The sequence below is a fragment of the Drosophila santomea genome, chromosome 2L (assembly GCF_016746245.2).
Source record: "Drosophila santomea strain STO CAGO 1482 chromosome 2L, Prin_Dsan_1.1, whole genome shotgun sequence".
NCBI lineage: Eukaryota > Metazoa > Arthropoda > Insecta > Diptera > Drosophilidae > Drosophila > Drosophila santomea.
The window spans coordinates 3,536,248-3,556,813 of NC_053016.2; the positions used below are offsets into that span (position 1 = coordinate 3,536,248).

Sequence of the window (20,566 nt, forward strand, 5' to 3'; positions counted from 1 at the left end):
GGTAAGCGCACATTAACAGTGTTGTTACATAATCAGGTGGCGCCATCTGCCGGAAAGAAGGTGCATTTTTAAAAATTGGCATTAAAATGTCTCACTAATTTAAGAAAATTAAATTTAACTATAAATTTTGCTTCATTTTAAGTTAAATATTACTTCTATTACCGCTATAAGCGCAGCAGCAAAATAAGTTGGTTGAAGCGCATGCTAACGAGTTGAAGGTGCCGCCCTCTTTCGGTAACTCAACGCATATTTGAATATTGTGCGCTTTAATAATTAAACTTTATTATAAAAAATTATAAGAAAAATTTAAAGGTAACAAAATAAGTCACCTTTAAAAAACTGTTTTTAAATATATATAAATTAAAAAGTTACGATCTAGGACGCATGCGCTCTGTGTGTTTACCCACATATCGTTACCTTGGCGACTATTTTGTTTTTCCCAACAGCTGGTTCACACTTAACACTGTTTTATTTAAAAATACAAAAATAAGAGCTTTAAAATGCAGCAAGATGACGGACAGGAGAAATCCCAGCAGCTGCAAAACTTTCAGTCCGATGACTTACTGGAAAAGTTAAAGTTACTCAACTACGAAAAGCATTTGCTTAAGGAATTTAAACTGAAACCGCTGTCGCGTTTCTATTTCGTAAAGGCCACAAATCCCGGAGAGCAATTCTATATGTTTACGTTAATATGCTGGTGGCTATGCAAGAAACTCGGAAAGGATATGGAGCGGCCACAGGAGTACGATGATCCCAACACTGTGGCCGCCAATATCATTAAAATGCTTGGGGAGATTGTGAGTATTCAATCCAAAGTTGGATTTTTACATGCCTTTCTTACATACTATCATTCCTTTTATAGGATGTGCCAGTGGATTTCCAGCCCAATAAGCTGATACGTGGAGCTGGACCCATCTGTCTGTCTGTCCTGGATGTGCTCTCCACGCAAGCCTGCAAGGTGGCCCAGGTGGGCTACCAGAAGCTGCACATCGCCCAGGAGGAGGAGTTCCTGGGCGATTACCTGGAGGACAATGCGGAGATCATATTGGAGAAACTGGAGGATGAGCAGAATGCAGCCGCCCTAAGTGATGATAGTGACATGGAGTTGGAGGCGCATAATTTCCGGCAGCTCAATTGGTTGAATCGTCCCCAGAAGAAATCCATTGGAGATGTCAACCTGGATGAGCGGAATACGGAGTTGGATGCCCGCATGAGCGATCATCAGGAGTGGCATCTGGAGCTGGAACGAGTGCTGCCACAATTGAAGGTATTCGTCAAAGCAGACGCCCGGGATTGGCGGACCCACATTAGTCAGATGGAGACCTTACAAGCGAACATCTTGGAAATCTCCGACACCGCCGAGGCTCAACTAAAGAAACTCCACAGCGAGTTTACTTTTGACTTGGAAAAAATCGAAAGTCGCGAAAAACATTTGAATAATGAACTCAAGCCCCTGATTCAGCAGTTCAAGGAGCTATCCATTGAGCTGTCCACCATTCAGTCGGCGCAGAATCAGTTGCAGGAGGACATGGAGAAGCAGACCACAGAGCTCAACGAGGTCATGATGGAGCAGGAGCTCAAGAAGGAGGAAATGGAGCGACGTGGACAGGCCATGTCGGATGGGAGTGAGTATAAGGGGTTGGGGAGGGAATCTTCATCAAAATTAAACAGAAACAGTAGACAAATTTTAAATAATATTCACATGAATATGTTTTCATTTTTTATAGAATTTTTAAAAAGTGATAATAGGGTAGCAATTCTCACAATGGAATTGTTATAGATTATAAAGAGCAGAGCATTAGCATTCCCTTCAAAAGCAAATATAACAATAGTTCAGATTGGGGGCCTCATACCTTTAACACCGACACCTTTCACACTCTATTTGCCCTGCAATGATAGGACGTCGTCTGTTTGCCATCGTAGATCCCTGATTCTGGTCAACAGAAAATCACAGATCCCAATACCTTTGGAAACCACCCACAATGCTATGTAGTGCTAATCCCATTGGCTCTCCCATTTTTCTCCGATTTCTTATCAGGTTCGGTGCAGCAGATCAGGAAAGCGATCGCCAAGCTGAAGGAGGACATTGCGCAACTGAATCTGGAGGTGGCTCTGCTGGTGCATGCCCACGACCAGGACATTATGGTGCGGCAGTTGCAGCAGAACCAAACCACCGACCTGGCAAACAACCCATAAAACGTATACCCCGCTGATAAGCACTACTTAGCATGCTAAATGGTACATACATATATCTGTATATATATCCCTACCAGCCAGCCCGATCTTTTCACACCTCGCGAATGGGTGTGCGGTTGCTCTCGTTTGCACTGGTTCTGCAGGAGATAGCTGCACTGCGAGAAAATACGCTGATAAGGAAGGTTTATTTTTATTAAAGATGTTTGAATTTATGCCATCGTTTTACTGGGATGACGTTATATGCTTAATAATTTAAATTATAATTCAGTTTCTTCGGGAGCATATAATTCTTTTTCAAGAGTAAGAACATTCAGTGTGTGACTTTTTTCTGAGTGCAAAGAGGGGATCTTCAGTTGGACCACCGGCGTTGACCCCGCCCGCTTTGACGATCGTTTGATTCGATTGCCGGTGCCGCTGATAAGTTTCGTAATTGGTTGCCAAGCCAATTGGGCGGTCAATTATCACCTCCTTGTTATCTGCTCCTTGGACAAACACACACACACAGTCAAACTCACACAACGAGGGTGTAGTTGCACCAACAAGCGCGTGCGATCCTTATCCTTCGACGATCGCCGATCGATCGGAGATAACGGTACGGAGGTCCGTGGCGCACGTACTTGACCAAAGAAGCCGCCGACGACGCCGCAACTACCACAGAACTACCTCTTACATCGTCGTGCACTGCGAGAAAGCAGTGCAAGAAGTTCTATTACCCAAAGTAATGAAGGTCTTTTTACAAGTTTTGAGCTTGGCTAGTCAGCCTTTGAACTAAAAGCAATGGATCTTAAATTAGCATGTAAAACCAATACTAAATCAACAAGTTTTTTTGCAGTGCAACCGCACTCAGAGCCTAAGCAAACCAATTTGAACCTGGAAAACCCTCGAAACGCTGTAAAGAGGTGTTGTCCCCTGCATCCCACTTTGCACATCTGAAATACCATATCCCATATTCTAAACCATGTCCCGCGCGATTCCTTGTTTGCCCACTTTTTGGCCCGGTAACTGATAAGCCAAAACGGAGTTCCTGCCGTTGCATGTGTTTTGGCCAAATGTGTGCGCGGATTGGCCCGCAACTTGTTGTGATTTGCGCTGCGGCCTGACGAAGGTGCTAAAAGGTTTTTCCCCCAGAGCCAGCCACTCGAAATATATGGAAAATAAGCTGGGAATTTTCCAACTATGGAAATTCGGCATAAGTACAACAACTGGAAAGCAGACCACTCGAAGAACTGCTGGGAATGCGAAAGTAAATATGTGAAAAACCAAAATTATGGAAATATAAGAAATTACTACTTGAAGGGATATTTTTAAGTTCATTTTTAGAACTTCAAATTATGTTTTTGGTAATTTTAAGGAATGTTAGTGATTTTCACCTTTCTCTTCATCTCCATCTGCGCCTCTCTCTCTTTTTCTTTCACTTGGCATCTTTCTGCACTGCTTCCACTTGGCATAAATTGCATTATTATTAGGCTTATTTGAAATGCGCCGACAACAAAAACAAAAACAAAGCGCTGCAGAGAAATTGCAAAAGCTCACTCAACCAAGAAAACAACAGTAACAAAAGCGTAGTGCAAGGGGGAGAAGCGGCGGAGGGGGCAGTGGGAGGAGAAAGAGCAGGAGGAAGAAGGAACGTCGGTAAACTGGCTGCTACCCATTGCTGTTGTTGTTGTTTGTGTTGCGCACACTGCTCTTATTGCCGTTGTTGTTGGTGGTGCAAAAAGCCCAAAGACGACTACTGTTCATTTCCCACGGTGGGGCTCCTTCAACTCTATCCCCCTCTCGCTCTCGCTCTCACTGGATGCCATTCCAGTGAGACAGAAAGAAAAGAGCGCATGAGAATGAGATGGAGACCGAGTGACTGGCAGCCGCAACAACAAAAGGGTAGCCTCTCTCTCTGCAGCTCTCACTCTTGTCGCTTGTCTCACTTGTTGTTGTTGTTCTTCGTGTTGCTGCTTGATTGGAGCCTTCGGCTTTCTCGGGCTTCGTTTTTTCGCTTCGGCTGCTTTTCGCTTTGTGGGAGGCAGCTGCCTCTCTTGCTCTTATTGTGGATATCGCTGTTGTTGTTGTTGTTGTGCAAGTACTCGGATGAGTTTCATTTTCTCATTGTTTACTTTACAGGTGAACTTAGCTACAATGAACAACAAGGCAAATTCGTCTGTAAATAAAGTAAAACTTGAATATCAACAGAGACTGAAAACCATGGCTTTTTTTACTTGGACGAATAATTGTAATGTCTAGAAAGTGTGGGAAGTTTCACTGTACAGCAGAATACAACGAGAAAAGTAAACCTGTTGCCCGTCTTTGAATGGAAAAATGAGTTCTTTTATTTTACGTTTTTTTTAAGCCTCGGGCTAAAAAGCATTTCAGAGCATAAATCGTGAGGGATCTCTCCGAAGGGTCCACCATTTCGTGCTCTGATGCCTCTCCGAATCCTAAGAATCCTAATCCCTAAGCAAGGCGCCACCTACCCCAGAGATTCCTTTTGTCCTCCCGAAAACCTCGCCTTTGTAATTCCCCCAATAAAAGCTGGGGAACCAATAAATTTTGGCCAGCTAGCGGGGCAAAGTGGGGGCTCGAAACCCAGCGGGGTGGGTGTTTTGTCATATATGCAAGGTTCCATAATTTATGATCTAATATACAAAAGAAAAAAGTTTCCAGATTGAAGGATGAAAACTTCGGCGCTTCCCATTCAAAAGATAGAATGTTGGAGGGGAATGGAGGGAGAAACAAATTCATTGAAAACTTTCAAGATTTTTTTGGGTTGGGTTTCGAGCCGATCGCCGTGTGGGATATCAGGGATCATTGTCAACATTTTGACCGCTCGCTGTGCCCGTAATCATCGGTCTATCCCCCCGCGTAAGCCCCACAGGGCCCCCACTGTATCCAAAATCGGAAAGAGTGACGCCGCCGCCAACATCGATTTAAATGCAAATCAATGTAATAAAACATTTTTTGGTCTTTTCACTTTGGTGGGACTGGGTTTACAGACAAAAAAAATAGTAGCAACCAAAATGTATCTTACATAAAGATACATAAAGTAAGGTAAAGTACTTTATGTATCTTTACCTTAACACATTAGTTTCTAAATGGAAATTTTGTTTTACTACGATTTTGTTTTCTGTGCACCTAACAGTAAGTGTAGCAAAGGGTACCCTGTCCTATTAATTTCGAATTGAAATCGAGACACCCACGCAGGCGACACCTTTCAGATACTATATATGTATAACCCCCACTTTGGGAACGGAAGTTCATGTGGCGCTAAGGAAAAAGAACTGAAACGATCGTAAATCACTTAGAATCCAGGTGAAAATGCTGGAATAGATGTGGGCTGGTGGTTTGTATATTATAGAATGGGTATTGTGTTCCTAGAAAAATCACGCAATTTACAAGTTTTTAAGCACAAAGCGGTGAGGGAGGTGAGGAATTCCTATTTGAAAACCAAAGAGACATGGGTTGACACCTTTTCCGATCAATTGGTCAGCGATAAGTGTTATGAGAGCCGAGTTACAATGGTCCACTTCAGGGTGGGGATGCCTTTATGGGCTTGGGGTCAAGTGGCGGAGTGCTTATATGGTAAGAAACCTCTATGGAAATCATTTTACCCATTGAGCATTGGAATCGAATCAAATAAATAAAGCGTATGTGTTCGGGGATTAAAACCAAATGAGTTCATCTTCAGACGAAGATCCTAAGTAAGCTATCAAGTTCGAAATTGATTTTAAAAACTTAACGAACAAACATTCATTTGAACAATGAATTTCCGCCTGTCTGCCCACTTTAAAAGCTTTTGCCACACACTTTGCCTACTTCTTTATGGCAAATTAATGACCGAAAAAACGAACAAGAATTCCCAATAAACCATAAATTTTATTAATTTCTATGGCGGCTGCCTCACAATATAGAGAGCTCCTCGTGCGATTGTGCGACTGTTTTTTTTTTCTTTTTTTTTTATAACTGAACAATAGGATCGACTCATGGAGTTCTGCAGAAATACTACCGAACCACTGTGAACCGCACCCAATTATAATAAAAAAACAATGCGTATCGGACGGCGGGCGAGTGGAAAAACCTCGCCTGCTCCCACAGAAGTGACAACAAAATTAAAATTTACGAAATAAAAATTAAAATTAAATAAAACACCGCTCGGCAAACAGCCAAAAAATGAACAATGGACGCGATCTGAAACCGAAAACCGAACGACACGAGAATTAGCATACAAACTGTAGATCAAAGCTGCATATCAAATGAGGATCCGATCAAGTTTTGTTTTGGGGCCCAATTCATTCAGCTGCGGATTCATTGATAGATCGTTCGCAGTTCGCCGTTCGCCGTTCGGTTTCCGTCCCCCGACTAACTGTTAAAATAGACACATCACCCAGCGACTTTACGAGCCAGCGGACCATAATTCAGATTTATGTGAAAACACACCAGTCTGGGCCAAAAAAATAAATCAAGTCACGACTTTGGTGGGGCGAGGGTACACTCGGAAAAAATGCGCACAAGGTGCACTTAATTTCCATGAGTCATGAGCATCCTTGTTCCTACGAAAAGCAGAAGTTAGAAAGATGTTGTACCTCAGCATTTTGTATTATACTTAATAACATTAAATCTTGTATGCTGTATTATCACTTTTCCCGCAGTGAGGTGATACCCCCAGTTTCTCAGCACTCACACACCTTGGCAGAGAACCAGAGTCTTGAAGCTAAATGACAACCCGGCCAACTACCGTGTGCCAAATGAAGAAGTGAAGAGATGAAGATGGAGCCAACTCGAGGCCTCGTCATCACCGGAATCATCAGCATCATCAGCTTCATCGTCGCCAACTGTTGACAACGCCTTGCTGCGGTGGCTGCGGTCCAGTTTCATTATTATTAACCAAAAAGTATAAAAACTGAATCCGAAAAAACCCCAACGGATCCCATTCAACGCCCACGTCTTCGACATTTGCCTGCTTCCACAGATTCATCCGTGTATCTTCGCGTATATATATTTATTATAATTTTTTGCATCTGCCTTTTCTTAGCTGTGGTCTTTGTTGCCTCCTCCGAAATTTATGTGACCGCACCGCTGCCGTATGAATTTTTAATTTTTCACCAATCTTCATTTTTTTTTGCTGTGCGATTTTGTTTGCCTTTTTAATATTGGCAATTAATGAAATTTAATACTTTTGTGTGCACTGTCTGGGGCACAAGTTTTGGGTCGCTGGAATTTCTGCTGGCCTTAACTTTATTTGTTTGTTAGATTGAGAAAGTTGCGAGGTATTTGTCAAAATGTTGGGCTCTTTTAAGTGACAGATTGTCTGAATATGATAAATGAGTAAAGGATGCTATTCATATTAAAATAAGTCATAATAGTTTCCATGATACATATATAAATTTGTTTATGATAATACCTAAAATATTCTTAGTAAACATTTCTTTTAAACATCTGTACATATAAGAGTTTAAAGTTGGGCTTTAGGCCAAACCAAATTTCATGTTCTTATATAGCAATAATCTTTCCACATCGAGTGAAATATTGCATCACATTCCTGGCCTCTGAAAACAAAGTCTTCAAAATTGCCAAGTAAGCCAAGTCATTTGTCAGTCTCTTCTTTGGAGGGTTCATAATTAGTTTCTCCTTCAAAAGGAAGCTCCTCGCAATTGTCGATACGTCTCCTTTTCGAGTTTGCTGATTGGCCATTTAAAATATGCAAATTTGATCCGAAAAACAATAAGACAGATGGAAGCGGAGGGAAACAAAAGCGAGGCGGACAAAAATGAAGCCATCAAAGTGGAGTTACCAACGGATTGCACTTAAAAATGCCCAAAAGCAGTCGAAAATAATTTGTTAAACTTTATGGGCAGGCGAAAACTTAATTAAAAACAATCCTTTTCTGGCGCACCTAATTAAAAACACTGGGTGTTAAGTTAATGAAGTTTCTTGCTGAATGAAAGACACAGTTTTTCAGATTTCATTGAGAAATCGTAAAAGATAAACAGATATGGCGAGGCAGAAAAGATAAACAGACCATCAATATGGTCTTTTTTGTAGTATTATTTTTCGGGTCTAAAGAGGCCACACAAGCAGAAGAGCGACAACAAAGGCGGAGGCGGCAAAGCCAAAGGAAATGCGAGAAAAAAGTTTCCCAGGCCCTGAAAACAAAATGGAGCTCCACAGAAAAAAAAAGAAGATAAATACACTAAAAATTGAGCACTGCGTAATACGGTTGCTCTGCTCTGCCACTGGTTTTTATATTTGGCCTCTCGCTCGCTCGCAAAACGGGTTAAGAAGCAGTTAAAAAGAGGGTGAGCGAGCGAGAGGGCGCAAAAGAGTGGGACAGACAGAGCGCCGCCCAAAGCCACGCCCACATCTATAAAAATATGCACAGGTATAAGTGAAAGAAAGTTACCTTTTTAACCAAACAGCAGCTAGAAAGACAGAGAGGAAGTCATCGAAAATCCAAAGAAATCGCAGGCTTATTACAGCCCGCATTATCCAGCACACCTTTCACTCATTAGTCGCCTAAACTTAATTGAAATGTTGGCTTACTTAAGCTTAATTAACAGTCAACTCAGGTAACGCCTTCGAAACCACTCAACTCAGGTAGCCCTCTCTCGCTCGCTCACTCTCCAGTTTTCTCAGCTCGCTCTTTAGCTCATTTTCCTCCGACCAATCAGCTGAAACACTCAAAACTCGTTCGCCGCGACCCAAGCCGTGGGTGGGAAAGGGACAGCCAACCGAGAGAGGGCTGTAAAAAAGAGGGTAACGATAAAAAAAGGAAAACAGAAAAAGTTCAACCCATCAAGCTGAAGTTTTCGATCGTAACTTTGCAGTTGACTCTCGCGCACAGAAGCGTTCGGAAGTGAAATATATTTTATTAATAATATTACCCAACACAGTGCTACCAAACAGAAATCGCATATTATTTGTGCCTTGCCAAATAGCAAACGGAATTTCGTGCTTTCGCAATAGGTAAGTGACGCCATTTTGTGGCTTTTGTGCTTGGCTTCCGTTAGAAGAGACGCCATTTTGTGGCTTCCGTTTGCCAGCTACTGTGCTTACGCATAAGAACTTAGGGCGAGCGAAAGGGATGGCTAGCGAGCGCTGCGCATGAGCAGTAGCTTCGGCTACCGGTCTTCGTTTTGCTTCGTTTCTCTTCGGATGACTCACACACACTTACACACACTCACACAGTGCCACCGAATTGAGTAACAGACAGGGACAGAGCGATGATCTCGCTTCCTCAACTTGCCAGCAGCGACGCCGGCAGCGACGCCGACAGAGGACGGCAGCAGAGGCGACTACTATTTCTTTCAGTTATTAGTAGCATTCATTCATTCAACTTTGTGCCGCTCGAGCGTGCGTATATAGTTCCCTCTCATCAGTAACAGTATCAGTAACAACATCAGTAACATTTCCTTCGCGAGTACCTTCAACAAAGATACAAATCGATCTATCCATTCTACGGACATACGAAAATCGCCCGACACTGAAAGTCAGCTAAAGCAATCGGTTAGTCTCAACTCGAGTCCGAAGAACGCGTAACTCCAGTGCATCCCATTGGGTAAGTCTTTCTTCAGCTCCTCTCTTCAATGGCGTTCTTCGTGTTCTTCTGCTCGTCGTTCTTCCCCCTTCCACACTTGTTTCGCTACCAGTTTTACGCCGCTTTCATTGGACAACTGAAAACTGAGCAAAGAAAAGAAGAAGAAAACCCCACACGTAACACGGGTGCGTGTATCGCCCTCTCTTTCTGCCCGGGCCTCTCACTTCGGCACTTTAGTGCGCCAGAGGGAGAGAGGGCGATGCGTCTAATATGGCGTGCGTGTGGCCTACGGAGCTTTTCGGCCTCTGTGTGCGTGAGAAAGTGTCGCCATTTGCCAAAATGGCGGATGCCAAGTCCGAACATTTCCCTATTGGATTGTAAAAAGTTTATACCCACAAATCTTGACACGAATTCCTCAAAGTCGGTGATCTACTTTAAAATACATCCAAGTTTATTGATCTCTCACTATATAGTACAAATATATAACGCATTTTCGAAATGAATAAATTCTTAACATAGAATTTTATCATTTTTCCAAAATAACAATCATTTTGTATTATAAAACACCTGTGTATGTTTATGATTTTTTTAATACAAATAATATTTATTGTTGTATCCTTTCAACCTGTTCTAATTTTCTTCAATTCAATGGCTTTTCTTTAAAATTGTCCGAGAAAAGAAGAACAAGTCCTGGAAACTTTCAAAGCCGTCGGCATTTGTTCATATCGAAAGAATGGAAGTTGAGAAGTTTGATGAGTCAGCATTGAGAAACTTCTTTTGATTGGACAAAAGCCTAGTTTGTCGAAGGTTGATCGCGAACGCACAAAACGCGGCAAATCACCTCGAAGAATGTCTGGCATATCATCATCAGCCGTTTTCGTACAAGTTTTTTTACCTATGAGTCATGGAGTTGGGCTTTATTCATTCGATTATGAAATAGCACTGAGTACGGTCTCAAGCTAACAACAGATGTTCAAAAAGTTGCGTCAAACTCAGATACTTTGAAATACCTGATAGTTAACACTTGTGCGAAAATTCCAATGAATCGGGTGGGAAAACGGAGAATTCAGAACGCATATTCCAGGAGAACTTTCTAGAAGTAGGACTAACTCTTACGATATTGCGAAATTTGTTTAAATTTTATAAGTTATATAGAAGTAAGTTGTTTTGAGACGTTATGTTCGATTTCCATGCTCTACGCTTCGAATACCGTTGGAATTCTTACCGCTTTCCTCGCGACCATTTCTTTCCCGCCTGTCTGATCTTTGACCTCGTCTGGACCTCCCGCTGCGCTCCATCAATTAGAGTCTAATTAGCTAAGCGATTACGGTAAATGGGCTCAGCTGGCAGCTAATCTGCGCCGACTTTTGAGCAACTGTCATATCTTTCAGGCCGAAGGTGAGAAGCGTTCAAAATCGACTTACATCGGCCACGAAATTCCCATCCGATTTGCGATGGATCTAGGAAAGATCGCTCATACCATGCCGCATTGTATCTTTGTATCTTTGTATCTTGGTGTGTTGTGGTGTGTTTGTGTTTGGGGTTACGAAGGTATTCCTTTGTTCGCGCTGAAGTGGCAGTGCCACACATCCTAATTGTTTCCACCGACTTATTGGTTCTGTTGTGAGGACAGGACCTCGGGTGTGTGGGTGTTTTTCTTGGGAATTCTGCGCCATTAGCACAATTAGATTCGTATCAAATGGACTTCGGTGCCTTTGTCTTCGCAGCCTTATGTCCTTTTATTGTCATTTTTTCTCGCTTCGGTTTCTTCTTTTCACTTTTCGGTTGTAATTTTTAATGGCACCTTGCCAACTCACTGTCCGCCTCCTACAAAAAAAAATATAAAAGGATGACCACGATGCGAGGTGAAAGAAGTGTGGTAATCGCTTTCGACCATATCCCACGTCCTGCGACGTGTGTGTCACTGCTATGAGCCCTTTTTTTTTTTTTTGGACCCAGTTTTGAGCCTGTTATCGCCCATACCGCTACACATTTATCTCGGGGTGTTAAACTGTAACTCTCGAGGCTCGAGTTTCGTGGAAGTCCCCGACGCACTTACTTCTCTTACCAGAGCTCTGGCCATATACTCGTATAATCTCACTCTCTGTTTGCAGTTTGCCATTTTATTTCTCTTTCTCATCGCTGCAAATCTAATTTCACGCAGCATTAACGCCTTTCGCATGCCCTTCACACGGAAACCCAAAGTCCAGAGTCAGGATCATGCTGTGCAAAAGATCTCCCAGAGATCTCCAGATCTCCAGATCACCATATATTCAGATCTTCAGCTCTCAACCTTGCTGTCTAAAAACTGTGTGTGTGTGTACAACACTAATTATTTTCAGTGCGGATTAATGGGATTATCTTTGCGTTGGACAACAGTTTATTATACAATATTTGCGCAGTTTTCCCTCCGTTTCTGTGGGTGTTCGTTTTTCGCATAAGCGGATTGCAGTGTCCAGTTGCCAAATACTAACAGTTGGAGATCGCTTAAAGTCCCGCATCGGAGAAGGTGCCAAGTAATGCCCGTTTGGATTTTCCGTGACTTTGCACAGGTTTTAAGATGGATTCGGTTGATTGTTTTGCTCGGATCTTCAACGGATTAGAAAGACTTACCAAGTTGATCAAAAGATTGGGATTATAACTGCAGAAAGTAGCTGGCATCTCTTAGTATTTTGCGTTGCTTATATAATTGTACCAATATTTGTGAGACCTTGTGCCATTGGACACCTTTATTGTTGAAATGCCCCAGCCCAGTTCACTCAACCCTCCAAATTGATGGGCTCACTCAATTGTCAGCTCGAATTTCACTGTTCTCGAAGGTCTCCCACCGCCCCCTTCCCCCTTTTGCTTCATTCCCCAGACGGCAGACAATTCCATCGTCATTCGACGCATCCAGCAAATGGCCAAATAGAGTGCTTAACCCCGGAGAGCAACCCGTGGCTAATGGTGCTCCACTTAGGCCCACGCTCCCAGAGACAAGCTTCATACAAATCCACGTCCAAATGCGCCGAGTCCGAGTCCGAGTACGAGTCCAAATCCAAAGCAAAGCATGGCCAAATGCGAGACCGATCGAAGGCGGAGAGACCCGGACCCAAAGAATCCATATCGAATGGATGGCCTTATGCAGGCGCCCTGTGTCGCATGATTAACGGCGTTAAAATGCCAATGTGACGCCACATTGTGTACACAAATTAACATTGGAGGAGTCTCTCTTCTGGCCAGGCCTTTGAGCCGATCTCAGCCGAGTCCCAAGTCCCGAGTCCCAGTCCCAGTCTCCCGCCAGACATGACCAATGCGATCAGCGACCCAGGCCCGAACCCGTGCACCTCACCCACTGGGCGAAAGCGGGGTATCAAAATGGGAAATGGTATTTGAATTTTGCTAGATAAGTGACACTTATTACTTGCTTTTATTATTAGCTATCTTCTAAAAGGAACATCATAATAGCAAAGAGAGATACCTACGAGCTACATTGCACGCGGTTATTATACTTTGAAGTACAACTACAGGGTTTTTTCTCTGAGTGCAGGACTCGAGCGCGACTCAGTGTTATAATTTGAATATGTTTAGTGGGCATTAATGTTATAATGACAATAACTACGTACCGTCTGCGGCCGGTGCAGCACCCGCTGTGACGTTTGCCTTTTGTTGTCAACGTTAGCTCCCCGACCGAACCCGTTTCCATTCCCATTCCCATTCCCAATCCCAATCCCATTCCGATACCGATTCTGAATCCGAATACGAATATGAATCTGAATTCCCATTGCCAGTCGCCGCAGTCCCAAAAGGGTTCCAGCTGCGAGCTGAAAGCACCATAACATATAAATAAATATCGAAATCGGGTCTTGCCGAGACGCTTGTCGCTACCAGTCAGCGCTGGCTTTTGTTTCGCGCAGAAAAATTCCCGAATACCCCAAGCGAAACAAAAAGGCCAGTAAATCTGGGAAATATATATCCCGAAAAGAAAAGGCCAGCGAAAGAAGCCAGAGATTCAGAGATCCAGCGGCGCCGAAATGACAAAAATAAAATTACATAAAAAATAACAGTTGTTAACTACCGCATGCTGGTGGCAAAAGGAAGGGAAGGGAGCGGAATGGTTATGGGAATACGCATCGTTGGCATAAATTTCAATCGGCTACGCAAGGCGCCAATTAAAAATAAACTTGTTACAGCGCCACCTTAATGAAGTGGCCAAAAACAGGGAGAATTTGGCAACTGTACTTGGCCATAACGCGACGGGGGTGTTCGCCGAAGGCTGCGAGATGACTCACTTAATTTAGAAATGCCAACCGACCATGGGAACTTGGGCATTAATGGTCATAACTTTGCTGAAATTGGTATGGGGTGTCTTTTTCATGTAGGCATCCCTTTCAAAAGGGTTTTATAGAGGTTAAGCTCATGCTATCGCTATATAACATATCTGGGCTATAACAAAGTATCTTTGCGCTCGTTCCTTAATTTTGTAGGATGTAAAGAAAGTTGTTGTTCAAATGCCATTTCTTCGACCTTGCAAACTAAACTACTAACTCAGTGCCCAACCCACTAATGGAATAACTGTGTTTGCGGAAGTAGGTACAGTGCTCTTCCGTCAATGAACTTGGCTAAAGTTTTTAAAGAAAATGTACATATATATTAAATGTATATATACCCAGAGACAGCGGTGAACAATCGTTGGCGTCGTGGAAGACAAATCATTATAAAGCCCGCCGAAGGTTAGCAACTGTGAAAAACAGTTGTCTGGACGTCGAGGTGATTTGTAAGTGTCAACACCGCGTGCGAGGTGCGGATTCGGTTGCCTTTAATGAGTCATTGGAGTCATTGGCGATTTCATGTTGCGTGATCTTGACTTATTTGTGGATATAATATGTACGCGGTTGTGGTCAAAATAATAACTTAGTTGAAGTGTTTACCAACAGAAGCTTGATTCAATAGGTAAGCTGTGTACTTACAGCTTGATGTTCCACTGTAACTTGGGTTCCTCTCCACGAAATGTTTCGAAAATTGGTATGCGACTGTTGTACATCATACCTTGCTAACAAATAGTACTTTCAAACAATTGTTTTATTTAAATCCCGAACTTGCTTTGCTATCAAGTTGACCGCAACTGTTTAGATATAAGCTGGGACATTTACATATAAATATGCATATATATATATATTCGGCTAGAAATTTATTGACCCATAAAAGTTGTCGCAGGCGTTGCTAACTTCATTTAAACCTTGCGTCTCCCTCTGTTTTAGGTGTCTGCCTTAAAGTGCGCCATAAACTAAAAGCCAAACCTAAACGTCGGCGGAGAGGGAAAATAAATAACGCCCACCGAAACGCAACACCACCTACTGGTCATCCGTGGCAAAACGAGCAGGGGGCGGAGAGGCGAAATCACAGAGCACGAGCGCGATATACGGGCCAAAGTAGATAAAGCCGCCACCAGGCCAGGCCAGGACGTTGGACAAGACAAGGGGAAGGAAAGAGGAAGTGTGGAGGTAGCGACGTTGCCGCTCTTCACCCGACCAACCAATCAGCCACAAAAAAGGCAGCAATTAAGCGCGGTGTTATCTGAACAGATAGCGATTAGAGGCGAGAAAATAGTCCCCCAATTGAGTGGAAAAGCCCCCCATTGCCCAACGCCAAAGAGCAGCGTAGAGAGCTCCGCCAGGCGGGAGTCAGACACATACGAATCCCCACTTACCGAGAGCGGGAGCACCCAACTGGGAGAGCAACAGAGCAACAGAGCAGCAGAGCGCCACACATCGAGCACCCCACTCACAAGCAGCACACTCAACCTCAACCTCAAACGCCCGGGCACCAGTACACATACCGCCTGTCAAAATGTTTGCTGTAATGCGAATCGACAACGATGACTGCCGGTCCGATTTCCGCCGCAAGATGCGTCCGAAGTGCGAGTTCATTTGCAAGTACTGCCAGCGGCGATTCACCAAGCCGTACAACCTGATGATCCACGAGCGCACCCACAAGTCCCCCGAGATCACCTATTCGTGCGAGGTGTGCGGCAAGTACTTCAAGCAGCGGGACAATCTGCGCCAGCACAGGTAAGCCACAAGCCACAAGCCACCAGCCACATCCCCTCCAGATCTCCAGTTTCCAAGTTACCAAGTTCCGATGTTCCCATCGATACACTCCATCCCCAGCGCACAGAAAACTTTTCGGGTTCAGCTCAATATGGTTTTAATGCAGACTAAGAGTAATTTTCAATGCCTTTTCAAGGAATTTACTTTCACTTGAATTTCAAAGAGTAGCGAACAACTTGTATATCTTCATTAAATCATCGCTTTCAGGGGTATTTTCCCATATCAAAATTTGAGTAAATACAGTGAAACACCTAACTTCTTATATACAATTACTTACATATGCGTTACATATGAGTCAATATGGGTCAAACTGATAAAATCCAATATGAATACGAATTTCCGCGTGTAAATATACATACTACATATGAAGGAATATAATGCATGGATTAAGCTAACTATATTTGTTTCAAATCAGTTATTTTTATTGGTGTTGGTTGTAGGAAATCCTTAGGTCTTTAAAGGAAAAGTAAAATTAAAAATACAGGGAACTTCCAGAACAAAGTAAAGTTTACTTAGAAAGAGTATATTATATTTGCACTTAAAAAACCCCCAATGTGAGATAAGCTTCTTACAAGATTTAATGAGTTTAACTCATAAATATAGATAAGTAGGGAAAGTTTAAGCCCCCTGGAATACATTAGTTTCGAGTTTACAATAGACAGTAGTTTATGCAAATGATTTATTCAAGTGAACTGTATTTACAGTGAATTGTTGTTTAGCGTTCCAAGGTTTTAATTATACCATTTAGGCAGATAAACTATTTCCTACCAATCAGAAGAAATAGATATCCCCGAGTTTACCAAATAAAAAGCTCGACTCGATTGATAAAAGCTCTATCACATTATCAGCACACCCGCATGAATACCTAAAACCAAATATATATATATTTTTTGGCAGTGTGAAGCGCTTTGTTAGTATTTCCATGAATAATTGTAATATACTTGCCACATCACGAATTATTCTCTATTTCTCCGTTTCTCTCTCTTCTATTTGTAGATGTAGTCAGTGTGTTTGGCGATAAGCTAAAATACCACATAAACATATATATAAATATATATAAAAACCACACACAGAGCAATATATAAAGTAAAACCGATATCTAAGCACCGCAGCACCAACAACAGCACGCAATATCACAGCTATATCTTACACACACATAATGAATGAATGGGATCTGATGAGGCAACTGCAACACACTCCGCCTACTTCTTCATGCACCACTCTCTAAATACATATATACAATATAAATACCTGCAACATCAGCAACTGCAACATTGCTTAAACCACTAGATGCAATCTACAGCCACGACAAGCGATTAAAGTGAATGGAATGCTAAGTTCAGGTGTTGGTTTTCAATCTATTCGGTTATCTGGTCTATACAATGCACTTGCCACGCCCCCAAACAACAGCAGGCAAACACGAATATGCAGATGTTGCGCAGGCGCAGCACAACAGCAGCAGTTGCAGCTTATGCAGCAGTGGCAACAATTGCAACAGCAGCCACCATATTTTCAATAATACTTCCAGAAATCTTCACATGGACACTTGTGGGCGTGGCTGCTTCGGAAAGTGATGAAGGCGGCACCCCAAGGCAGCCTGCAACTTGCAACATCTAAAAGCTGAGAACGTGCAACATCCCGAAGTGCAGTGAACAACAAAGTGCAGCTCTTAAAGGTGCCAAATCTGAAGCAAAAACAACAGCTATATGTTTTAAGCTGCAGTAATGCAAGAAACTATCACCTTTATTGAGTTGCAACCACTTTTCGAACTGTATTTATAACCGCAACCAACAACATGCAACACATAGAAGAAATCCATTCAACCCTTTAAGCATCCCAGCATCATCAACACACCACAATAAGCAGAAATCAATAGAAGTCCCAGCAGAACCCAGCAAACCAACTAACAACAACACATGCAACACAACAGCAACATGTTGCTGCTAACTTTCTCACATGTGTTGCAAGTGTCGCCAGCGAAAGTGCAATTAAGCCACAGCTTCTTGGGCTTTTAAAAGTGCAGGCAACAACAGCAACACACAGAGCAGCAAACCAGCAACATGCAGCATGCAACATGCGACACACCAGCAACATGCAGCATGCAACATGCGACAACTATCAGCTGCAATTATCTTGCCTTTAAACATATTACCGACTTACACACATACACACACTCTCGCTATATTTTATGAATAATAAAAATTAATTACAATTTAATAATAATATTTAAAACGCAAGAAATCAAAAACAAACACCCACACACTTACGTCATAAGTATTTGTATTTTAAAATCGAAAGAAAAAACACGTTGAAAATGTATTACATAAAATTAATAATAATTAATAATAATAATAATAAAAAACAATTATTAAATAAATATTTACGATATGCGATTGTTTTGTTTAAGTTTAAATTTTAAATAAATAGAATGAAAAGAAAAGCGAAATTTTGCGCAATAATCAACGAAAAATAATGAGAAAATTGTTTTTTGTTCTTGTTTCCTTCTTTTAAGTGCCCGGCAATAAGATTGTAAATGTTTTTCCGCTATTTATAATAAAAATGAATTACCCAATAATGGCAACCTGTTTCCTGGACATTTTCTGTTTTATTTCCCTCGAATAAATCAGCTAAAACGGTGTACCGCAACTTATAATTGATTGTAGAGTTAAACGGCGAAACAATAAGTAATTAAATAAACATATTTATACAATTAAAAGAAAATTCAATTCACAAAACCCAACATTCAATGTGTTTTAAATGGGGGGAATACATGAGAGAAGTGTGCTCACTTTTCATAAAAAAATGTGAAGACAATCACATTGCTTAATTATGCAGTTAGGTAGTTAAATGATGGCGCCAATTAATTCCAACTACTAAATAACAAAGAGCATTAGTTAGCTGACAGCTTACAGGGTAATTCCCATGTTGCTGTGCACTTCTGACAGTTTATAGCGTAATTACCATGTTTTTACACATCTGGTACTTTGCAAATGAAGTATCTTTTACTTGCATAAAACTGGTAGGAGGTTTTATTTATAACATTATATGAAAATGGAATATTGCTATATAAATTATATAAAGTAAATCATAAGCTATTACTTTTAAAGCTTAAGTGTATCTTAAACTTTGGTTTCGGCTTAATAATGAATATTCCTAGGTGTTCTTTATAAAATATATCCTAATTTTGTTATAATTACTGTCTTCCTATACATTCAATCAAACCCTTATCTGCAGCACGTGGGTGTACGGTGCGGTGTGTGCGGAGGAAACTTCTCACCTCCGGTGTGTGGCCGGTATCTCCCCTTTGCGAGAACCCACTGTACCTGTGAGGGATGCGATAATCAATTCATCGGTACGTTTGCCAAGCATTTAGGTTAACTATTTACCAACAATTAAGCAAACTATTAAGACCAACTGCTCCTTTGTCGGCTCGCACAATTGGTAAATACGGACGGTGAAAGGAGCGGGGCATATAATTTCACATGCGATCATAAATCATTTCTCAAGTTCGAAATTCCCAGTTACCTTCGGCCCGCTGCGTTCGTGTTAATTAAATATTGACTATGTTTTGATAAGCCGTAACATTTAGCCCCGCGAGGAGTCCTCTCACTCCGATTTCGTTTTCGATTTTCCACAAATTTAAATGTTAGCCCTACGCGGCAGGATCCCGGAAAAAAGGCAGAGAACCGATACCCAATACCCAATACCCAATACCCAGATACGGATACGGATACCAAACCCACGGCGAGTTGCACATAATGAAAGCGTTTCCAAATGCGAAACGAATGCTGCAACAGCTACTGTGGCGAGTGTGGGCCAGGACATATAGACATACTCGTATACCCATATAGATATAGGGCCTGTGGTCGGAATGCGGCCTGTGGTTATCTGGGCAGGTACAAAAGTGGCCAGAACAATAGGTAGACCATCAGAGGGGCATATCTGGCTAAAACTTTTGCTTGCACAAGGGAGTAAAGGATCTGCTAAAAACTAAAGGTGCTGAACTAATATATAGATTTTTATTTGAAGAGTTCCTTAAGCAAGTATATTTGATAACTAAGTAAACTGCTGTAAATATTTGCATATTTATGGCCCAAGAGCAAAAGAAAACGAACTGCGATTTTTCGCAACTTATGTGCACTTGGATTTGGGATTGGTCTCGCATTTCTCGGTGGCACTTCTATTATTTTGACCTCCGCTGTGGAGCGGCATGTGGTCGCCTTCCGAGGCACGTGTGGTTTTCCAGCTAACCGCTGGCTGGGCTGCTGCATCCGCCGCTTCCTGCTGCTGCTTATGGCATTAACCTAAACTGTTTCCACCTCCGCCGGCCAAAAGGACGACGGCCACGCAGTTGGACTTCGGATGGCAGCGCAAAGGAGTCAGTATCAGGAGTGGTATCGAAGTCACATTCAGAGTCAAATCCGGGCCAAAAAGGAGGCCCAAACGGAGGTGGCCCGCTGTGTGCGCCGTCACCCGCTGACTTTGTTGGCCGCACATTGGCTAGGGGCCCGAAGTCCAGCCAAAATATGAACTAAACCAAGCCAATCCAATCCAATCCGATCCCATCCGATATGAGATATATCGCAAATGCTCAATGGCGAGCCACTGCCCACCCACTTGCAGCCAACTTAAATACCTATATATATACAAAATCTTTAGTAGGAAAGATCACACATAGCTAACTGACAAAATTTACCCTCTTATATTAAATAAGCTAATCGATTTAGGTCATCGTTTTTGGCTGATTCAACTCTTTGGT

General features: G+C 42.2%; 2 protein-coding genes across 5 annotated transcripts; both read left to right on the forward strand.

The window, feature by feature from the left end:
* Window positions 1-471: 471 nt before the first annotated feature.
* On the forward strand, window positions 472-2,374 carry LOC120455870 (intraflagellar transport protein 57 homolog). 2 transcript variants are annotated; one of them, XM_039642354.2, is made up of 4 exons: window positions 472-797; window positions 863-1,625; window positions 2,039-2,199; window positions 2,274-2,374. In XM_039642354.2, exons 1-3 carry the CDS (start codon window positions 501-503, stop codon window positions 2,194-2,196), a joined length of 1,218 nt encoding a protein of 405 aa, XP_039498288.1. In that variant the 5' UTR covers window positions 472-500; the 3' UTR covers window positions 2,197-2,199; window positions 2,274-2,374. The 2 variants fall into 2 exon arrangements, with proteins under 2 accessions (XP_039498288.1, XP_039498280.1); XM_039642346.2 differs by having other exon boundaries at window positions 2,039-2,365.
* Window positions 2,375-9,012: 6,638 nt separating this feature from the next.
* LOC120458073 (protein drumstick) lies at window positions 9,013-18,063 on the forward strand. Of its 3 annotated transcripts, none has more exons than XM_039645586.1 (3): window positions 9,013-9,147; window positions 14,959-15,768; window positions 17,336-18,063. In XM_039645586.1, the coding sequence occupies exons 2-3, from the start codon at window positions 15,548-15,550 to the stop codon at window positions 17,379-17,381; spliced, it is 267 nt and encodes an 88-aa protein (XP_039501520.1). In that variant the 5' UTR covers window positions 9,013-9,147; window positions 14,959-15,547; the 3' UTR covers window positions 17,382-18,063. The 3 variants fall into 3 exon arrangements, with proteins under 3 accessions (XP_039501520.1, XP_039501521.1, XP_039501519.1); XM_039645587.2 differs by lacking the exon at window positions 9,013-9,147 and adding an exon at window positions 9,505-9,739 and having other exon boundaries at window positions 16,804-18,063; XM_039645585.1 differs by lacking the exon at window positions 9,013-9,147 and adding an exon at window positions 9,505-9,739.
* Window positions 18,064-20,566: the final 2,503 nt, after the last annotated feature.